Consider the following 8321-nt stretch of genomic DNA (forward strand, 5'->3'; position numbering starts at 1 on the left):
CCGGTCCCTCTTTTGAGAACGCAAGTCAATTATGTTATGTGTGAGGAAAGTTGTCTCTAATTTCATTGTGGTGATGAGGATCGAAAGATAGATTTGGGAGCTCCCTGTTTTTCCCTTTCTTCTGATGAATAGTGCAACATCTAATTCATTTTCAATTCCTTTCTTTTCTAAAGTTTGCAACCATCTTTCCCCATTTGATGTTACGTAGAAGATTTGTTACTCGGTAGATAGAACCTCTCATTTCGTGTTACTCGGTAGATAGAACCTCTCATTTCTTCGTTATCCGATGCGTGTGTAATCTGTGTTGTGCTTGAGATATGCAACACACCATTAAACTTTATTTCTAATATCTTTCTTAACACAGGTTGCAGAGAGATGCATTGCCCCTTTTTAATATGTTAAAAGTGAAATACAAATCAAGTTTAGACAGAGAACCATCGTTCAAAGAGGTATGTGATTTTTCCCTTTGTTCGATATTTGACAGTCCTTTTCACTTTTCTTATTTGCTTTTTCTAGTACCCCTCTATGTTAGCCTCGTCTTTTTCTTTGTTCGACCGGCTTTAAGCTCTATTATCAGTATGATTTTGTTTTTAGCCTTGTGTATGTAAGATTCTAATTGTAGGATCATGTTTTTAGTTGCTAGATGAAATTGCAGAGAAGTTCTATGGAGTACGACGTAGAAATCCGTTGCAAGGGATGTTCGGGGAAATCTTTAAGGTGAGTATGTCCTCTAGGATAAGCTTGGGAAATTGTAGATAATAAATAAGATCTGGGTATTGAAAGTCTTATGAAGGAAAGAAAAAGAGAGATCAATGAAAAGTCTTGGAACCTTACATCAATTGTTCTTTCTCACGTCATTCATTCATTCTTTCATACTATTTCGAATTTAATCTGGAATTGGTGTTTTATTTAAGCAATTTTATGCACATCATTGATGGTTTTTGGTCTAATCATTCGCTATCATATGCATGATTGGAGAAGGGCTATCATTCATTGTATGCAATATAGTCGGTAAAGCCCACTAGGTGGGTGTATAACATGATTAGACTAATGCTATGACTCACCGTGAAGTAGAGGAAATATCACTTTTGGAGAATTGGTTTTCAAATATATCACTTCCGTAAAAAAATACAAGCCACGTAATTTACACAGAAAGGTGGCATAGTGTATGAGTGAATAACTAGACTTGAAGTTGGTACCCAGTCTAATTTACACGATCGGATCCGATCCATACGCAATAGTCACCAGTCAGGCTCATTAGTTAGGTTTTGGGCGTATTGTAATATCTCCTTTTGTTTATGTTTGTTTTGTTTAGAGTTGAAAAGGGATTCTTACTTGGCTTATGGATTCTTAATTGTGCAGATGATGGGGGCTGAATAGCGATTTAATACCAATTTTGATCTCTTCCTATCCTGATAGATCCGGCAATTCTACTTTATATTCTGCCTTTGGAAAGGATGATTGATGATTGATGTGTCTGAGACTTTATTTAATAGCATTTTTTTTTTAATAAAGTGTTTGTGACAGTTGCAATGTTTTTTCAGTACCTGGCAAAAAAAATAAAACACTACTTAGCTTTCTTGGGTTCATATTTATGAATGTTTTAACTCGAATTTGCTGCTCTATATTGTTTGGAGAGCGGGGGACAATTGTACAACTAAAATAACTTGTGGGGTGGTTCTTCATCATTTGCCTTCAAAGGCAGGAAATCTTAAAAGCAAGATTTTTCACCAGAAGTATCAAACATAATCTCTCTAACTCTCTCTCTCTCTCTTCAATTTCCTCAACGGTCAGAAGATGAATTAATTTTTTTTTTTTTTTAAAGATTAATAAACAAAGATGAAAAGGAAAAAGGTTTCCCTCATCTTTCTCAGCAACCCAACAGCAGATTTTCAGTGTTTGAAATGTACACAACTCTTATGGACTGGACATAGCAAATTTAACATACATTAATACATACCAAATTTTCCCAACTTAAAATAGACCATGTCCCTCTGTATCTTAAGGAGTAACACAACCAGCTCTAGCAGAGAAAGTGAAGAGTAACAATGTACAACCTAGACAGGTTGAAACAGAGGCATAGGATGTTACGAGCTAGTCGTCAACCTCGAAAAAGACTCCATTCTCCTCGGCAAAACTATGCGTTGTGTGATCAACCACCTACAAAGGGATGAAGAAAAAAGAAGCGAAAATACATCAGTTTACAATATTAGCCTGTGGCATCATGAGGTTTTTAGAATACTTTTAATTCAACTGAAACTATAATTAAATGACCAAGGTAAAAAGAGAGGAAAAAAAATATTGTAACATGTGACTCAAGTTAATCCACCAGAAACTTTACTACAAGGAGTAACACAAAGGAGCCCACCCCACTTTGACCATCAATATGATGATGTGATGGAGAGAGAAGGGAAGAGAAAAAGGGGTGTGAGGTAAACAAAGTCAAACGACCCCATATGTCAGGATAAGCATAATCTAGAGGGAAATAATGATTTCTACTTTTGTTTACTCCAATAATAAACGACCAAAATCCTCGATATAACTACTTCTGAAGTGGCCTGACAACTTGCTGATAATTCAGCAGCGTAGGGGTGAGGTTTTTAGCACCCAACGGTTGCTCAATGACAGAACTAAATTGTATCGTACACATAAAAAAAAAAGCACTAATAATATCGTACGCATAAAAAAGCATTCTAACTCTGTCGAAAGCAAAGGAGAGGGATGAACATCATTTCTTTCAGCCAGGAGAGAAAAAAAAAAAAAAGGGAAACTGGAAGATGACATATGAAGTTTTGAATGATACGGACACTGAGTTCAGAATCAATTTTATCAACTTGCATGTCCAAAAGGAATCAATAATGCGTTGACAATGCAAAATAATGTAAAGTAAATGGTTTTTAGTACGCAAGTACTTTCTATGGTAGGATGTACTTACTGATAATGCGCGTTTCTCAAGTCAACTCACATTAGAATCACATAGAATAAAACAAAACAGTATGGAAATTTTGCTGAAAATGGTGAGACTTAGCTAGTTCCTAAGAAGGTTTTATTTAATGCCCCACCATAGAATTTCTAAGTATTAGATTTATCTCTCTGGTAAAAAAGCTGCAAATATTGATTTCAATCTCATTCCAGCCATGCAATCTAATGCTGCTATTTCTTGCTGCTATACAAATAAGAAATATCTAATAAATAAAGCAATTTGAGAAATTATTCTGGAAAACAACGATGAGCAAAGGAAAAACAAAATTCTACCCAGCTATAGGATTTAGAAAACACCCAGGCAAAAATGGCATATGAAAAAGCTCTTACATTGGTGTTGCTGAGCTCAAGATTATAGAAATCCATTGCATTTCCCTTGAATATAGGCCCCGCATGCCAGGTCCCGCGATTAAGCTTAAGAAACTTGGAACCTGTAACTTTAAAAACGCGGAAATCCTCAACGCGGGGCGGCATGTAGAAGTGTCCACAGGTTGACTTTAAAATGCCTTGGCATGGATCACCCTCAGTTTGATCAGTTGCGTCCAAGATTGATGGCTTAGCCACTCCAAGGTACCAAACACCTCCACCAATCGAGCCCAAGCACTGGGTCACACTTGCGTGGTGCGTGATCGTCTTGAACTTGAAAGGCCGATTCTCAATGCGCATAATATAGAGCCTGTTTGATATGAATGAATAAGCAACCACATGATCTTTCATAAAGCCAAGCAGAATTTGTATTTAAGTTGAAAACACCTGACTTGTATTCACCATGTTGGTTGACCAATTCTTTCAAAAAACTTAACCACATAGAAAGAACAAGTGCTATATATATTAGTTTTAATCTCAATAATTCCACTCTTTAATCATCACTGTCAATTATTCTTGATACTATACTAGTTTACCAGTTCTCCTAATTCTTTTTGGGTTATTTGCTATTTTATCTTTGAATTTAAATTTGATACAAAAATTATACATTCGCTTAGTCAAAATACTAACTTTAGTCCACTTAAATAACAAATTTCTCTTTAAATTATCTTTATCTAATTCACTAAATCCTTCACTCTGCACCTCACAATTTAGCATCTGACCCGAGAGAAGGTACAATTTTGAGAATATTCAATGCAAGGTCTAAAATTATGATTTTCATATTTCTAAACTTGGAATCATTCAAGAGCTCAAGCAGATAGGAAGTCCATAAAATTGATTATGATTTTCTACTAAATCCAACATCAAGCAAATAGCTTTAATTTCATATTCTTCAAAATCAAATTCTGCCAATAAGCGGTTTAATTTGGCATCCGACGAAGTTAAATTACTAGCTATCAGGAGATTATCACGATTATCCATAACTCGAAACGCGAAAAATCAGGATTAAGTCCGAAACAAAACCCTAAGAGAGAGAAAATCAGGTTCTAAATTTAAACCTGGGAATTCCACGGCTAAGGTCGAGCTGAGCGTCTTGAGGACCGAATTCTTCGCCGTCCGGTGAGGCCTCGATGACCTGACCGAACTCTGCGAAGTTCTCCGGAGTTGCTTCGATCGGCTTCAGCTTCACCGGCGCCGGCGCCTTCTTCTTCTCATGAGAATTTTCCATTTCTACCCCTCCGACAGCCACAGAAATCAGAGGGATAATATGGACATAGCGGTTAAGCAACAGTACTTCGTTAGTGCGTTTGCAACGTCGTCGTTTCTTTCACATGCTTAAACTGACATCTTTTTTTTTTTTTTTTAAATAAGGACCGCCTATTTTCCAACAAAAGATTCCCAAGAATAAATAAATAAATAAATATCTCCAATTAAAAAGATTTTTTTTCGTTATATGGAAATATATAATTTTTTTAGGAATGTGATAGTGTTTTTATATATTTTTTTATAGATTGTTTATTTTATAAATTCAATTTTTGAGAAATAGACTTTTAAAATTTTTAAATTTAGTATTAGCTAAAATTTTGAAATTTATGACTAAAGTTTTAAAATTTAATGGAGGTAGTCACTTTCTTATCGCATGATACTTTGAGATTTTAACAATCCTTTTAAAAGTGCAAAATATTTTTAATAGAGTTTTAAGGGTAATGAAAAGAACGTCTTGTTTCCTCAAAAAAAAAAAAAAAAAAAAAAAAAAAAAAAAAAAAAAAAAAGAAGAACGTCTTGTGCCTTATGTAGTTATCAAAATTCACATAATTACCTTTTCTAAATTTTAAAATTTATTGTCAAATTTATTCCTAGGACTATAACTTTCTCCAAAATTTAATTTAAGACAAATTTACCAACAAAAAAAAAAGTAAGGATCAAATTGTTACAATAGTAATAGTTTGGGAACTAACTACAATGGGACCAAGTGAAGTTTAGACTATCATAACATAATTGTAATTTGTAAAGTTGTAAACTTGCCGAGTAGGGCAGCCTTCTAGATCCTATCCCCACATCTGACCTCCGTGTTCCCTTTCTCCCCCTCACCTATACCTCACAGGCGGGGCAGGGACGGAGACTCATCGCCGCAGTGTTGGGGCATGGGGAATATCTTCCCTACAAAAAAAAATAAATAAATAAATAAAAAGAAAAAAAAAGAAAAAAAAAACATTTATAACGTAAAAAAAAAACAAAAAATCTGAGCATCTAGTAGAAGAGATCTCACAATGACGAATAGTACAACATTGACATCCAAATACTAAACAATTGTGAACTTATAATTTGGTTTTTTTTTTTTGGGTTAGAATGCAATAATGATTTTAATTAGGGTTAGGATCATCGTCCACTCCTTACCCGTTATTGATTCGGGAATGAAGTTCTTAACTATTTCTAGTCAATCCCATTAGAGTGTAACGCATGTTGATCCCAAATCAAAGTATGCTTTTAATATTTTTAGTCATTTGTTGCGCATACACTTGTTATATTAAAAAGGAAAAATATCGAATATAGCGTATGTTGACTCCAAATAAATCTATTTCTTTAACATCACTAGTCGTTGGTTGTGCATACACATGTTAAAAAGGGAAAAACTACAAGATAAAATATTGTTGCAGACTGAAAATGATTGTATGTTTTCCAACAAAAGAGAGTGAGAGGAAAAAAAAAAAAAAAAAAAAAAAAGTTCCATTTCTAATGGGACCAGACAAGTCTCACATAATTGTCATTGTAAAAGCTTATTATAGGCTTTCTCCTATGTCTCAAAATGTGCTAATTAATTATAAGCTACATACATCGTTTTCATGTTTATCTAGTTAGTACCTTGTCATGTTTCACACTTGCGGAAAGATATTCTTCTCTTGTCTAATTGGATAATATAGGACATGTCATGTTCCTTATTAAGGACATGTTGCCTTCGGCTCGGCCACCATCACCAGCTTTTTCTCCAGAAAAGGCCAGGGCAATCTGATTATGTGGGATATGATAATTGATAATCCAATATATATATATATATATATATAGACACACACACACACACACATATATATATATATATATATAATCCCACATATATCATTGTCAAAATAAAGGAGAGAAATGGGGTAGAGTTTTATATGGGTAACAAGTACACTCAAGTCACTATTGTCAGATTCTCATATGGTGCCTTTTGGTTTAATTGGTTCTTGTAAGTTGAAAACTTAACGTAAATCTTAAGCCAAAAAATATCAACTGGGTATGAATTTAAAGTTACTTGATATGGCATGTAAAGGAAGTATATGGCTTTTTTCCGTTAGAAAATTTCGGCTTTGACATAAAAGTTGTGTCATTTCAAGTGGTTTAAAAGTATGGGGTTTGGTTGCTTTTGGAAAAGTTAAAAGGTTAATCATTGTGGATCACTAATCGTGGTTTATTCAGATTCATTACTTATTATAAGCTTACTTTAGCTAATCTCTCTCTTTATTTGTGTTCCTTTTTTTTTTTTTTTTTTTTTTTTTTAAAAATCAGGATGGATTTTGATTTGCTACCAAATGCACATATAATATAGGAAACCCAAAAATGTTTAATGGAAAAAAAGGGTTCATATAATTAGGATACACTGATATTTAGTTTATCATTAATTTAGAACTGATAGGCAGTTCATTTTAGATTTAGAAGAGAAAAGAAGACAATAAATTAAGAATCGAAGATGGAAAGGGAAAAAAAAAAAAAAAAAAAGGATGTGGTTCTTTGGTGCTCCTGTTGAGGAAAGCAGGCAGTTCACTGACTAATGGAAACGGTTTATAACATCGATTTCCAACGGTTTTTGGCCAAGGTTTCATGTGGTTCTTTGATGCTCCTGTTGGTGTCCAAGTAGAAGAAGTCCTCTTTTTTTTTTTCCGTTATTAAACAGCAGAACATTTCATAATAGATTTATGCTTTGAAGAACAATGGTACAACTTTTTGAGAATGCAATAATCATAATCTAATTCAAAATCTAATTTAAATAATTTAAACTAAGAATTTATCTCCCAATAAATAATAATTCAAACTTTTAAAATAAAAGATACTAACTAATCTAATATCTAAATACTAAAAATAAACTAAATGCAAACTAATTTAAATTCAAATAAAACAATTATCCTTATCATTCCATTTCATTATTTAACTTATATGTGTTATATGAAGTAAAAATGAATAAATAAATAGTTGATAGGTTTTGGTTCCACCGAGAGCGAAACTTTTCACCAAGCACTAAGCCGCCCAATGCTTGGGCCGTTCAGTTCGCAAACCGAGCAACATTGGTTCTAATAATGTGGTACAAGCACTATCAATGAGTGTTTTTCGATCTGCTGTGTCGATTACAACCCTTTTATAGTGATCATCTCTGAATCATTAGATTTTTGTATTATTTCGTCATATGTGGGTTTCTGTTTCTTAACACAATATCTAATGAGCTTTTTACGATAGCACACGTAATTCTTTTTGCCCAATCTGTAAGGTAAATGTTTTTGGCCATTCGCTTAAATTTTAAAGACCGATTTATGAGGGTTCGTGTTAAAAATAGTGCACTCCCACTCATAAATGAAGCGTTTAAAAATTTAATCAAATAACCAAAAACAGAGATTTTTTAAAAATTAACCCTTAAAATTGAGTGTGAAATCAATAAGAATGTAACTATTTTTTAAAGGAAATTTGTATTTAAATAAAAATAAATAAACAAATAACACAATATAAGATTAATGACCCAATAAAGTGACAGACGTATACTTGAGGTCTGAGAACGAGAGATAACATTTGCATATTAAAATCGAGCACACCTAAGACTCTATTTGAAAAAACTCCTCCCATTAAAATAAGCTTATGAGCGCTGAAGGAATAAAACACCAAACCCCACTTAGAAGGGATATCAACATCACTTCATAGATACGATTCTAACTTGACCAAACAATCTA

At 33.4% G+C, this 8321-nt stretch overlaps 2 protein-coding genes across 3 annotated transcripts in view; one reads left to right on the forward strand and one right to left on the reverse strand.

Annotated features, from left to right (window-relative positions):
* The window catches only part of LOC21397272 (Golgi to ER traffic protein 4 homolog), a 6192-nt gene extending 4603 nt beyond the window's left edge, over positions 1–1589 (forward strand). For both annotated transcript variants that reach the window (XM_024173529.1, XM_024173528.1), the window contains exons 10-12: positions 365–449; positions 637–717; positions 1363–1589. In XM_024173529.1, the coding sequence (XP_024029297.1) occupies positions 365–449; positions 637–717; positions 1363–1380 (184 nt within the window). In that variant the 3' untranslated portion in view covers positions 1381–1589. The remainder of the gene's footprint in view (positions 1–364; positions 450–636; positions 718–1362) is intronic.
* Positions 1590–1806: 217 nt separating this feature from the next.
* Positions 1807–4640, reverse strand: LOC21397273. Its single transcript, XM_010110150.2, has 3 exons — positions 4407–4640; positions 3313–3658; positions 1807–2160 (listed from the first exon to the last, which is right to left on the reverse strand). Exons 1-3 carry the CDS (start codon positions 4574–4576, stop codon positions 2095–2097), a joined length of 582 nt encoding a protein of 193 aa, XP_010108452.1. The 5' UTR covers positions 4577–4640; the 3' UTR covers positions 1807–2094.
* Positions 4641–8321: the final 3681 nt, after the last annotated feature.

The sequence above is a fragment of the Morus notabilis genome, unplaced genomic scaffold (genome assembly GCF_000414095.1).
Source record: "Morus notabilis unplaced genomic scaffold, ASM41409v2 Scaffold127, whole genome shotgun sequence".
Taxonomy (NCBI): domain Eukaryota; kingdom Viridiplantae; phylum Streptophyta; class Magnoliopsida; order Rosales; family Moraceae; genus Morus; species Morus notabilis.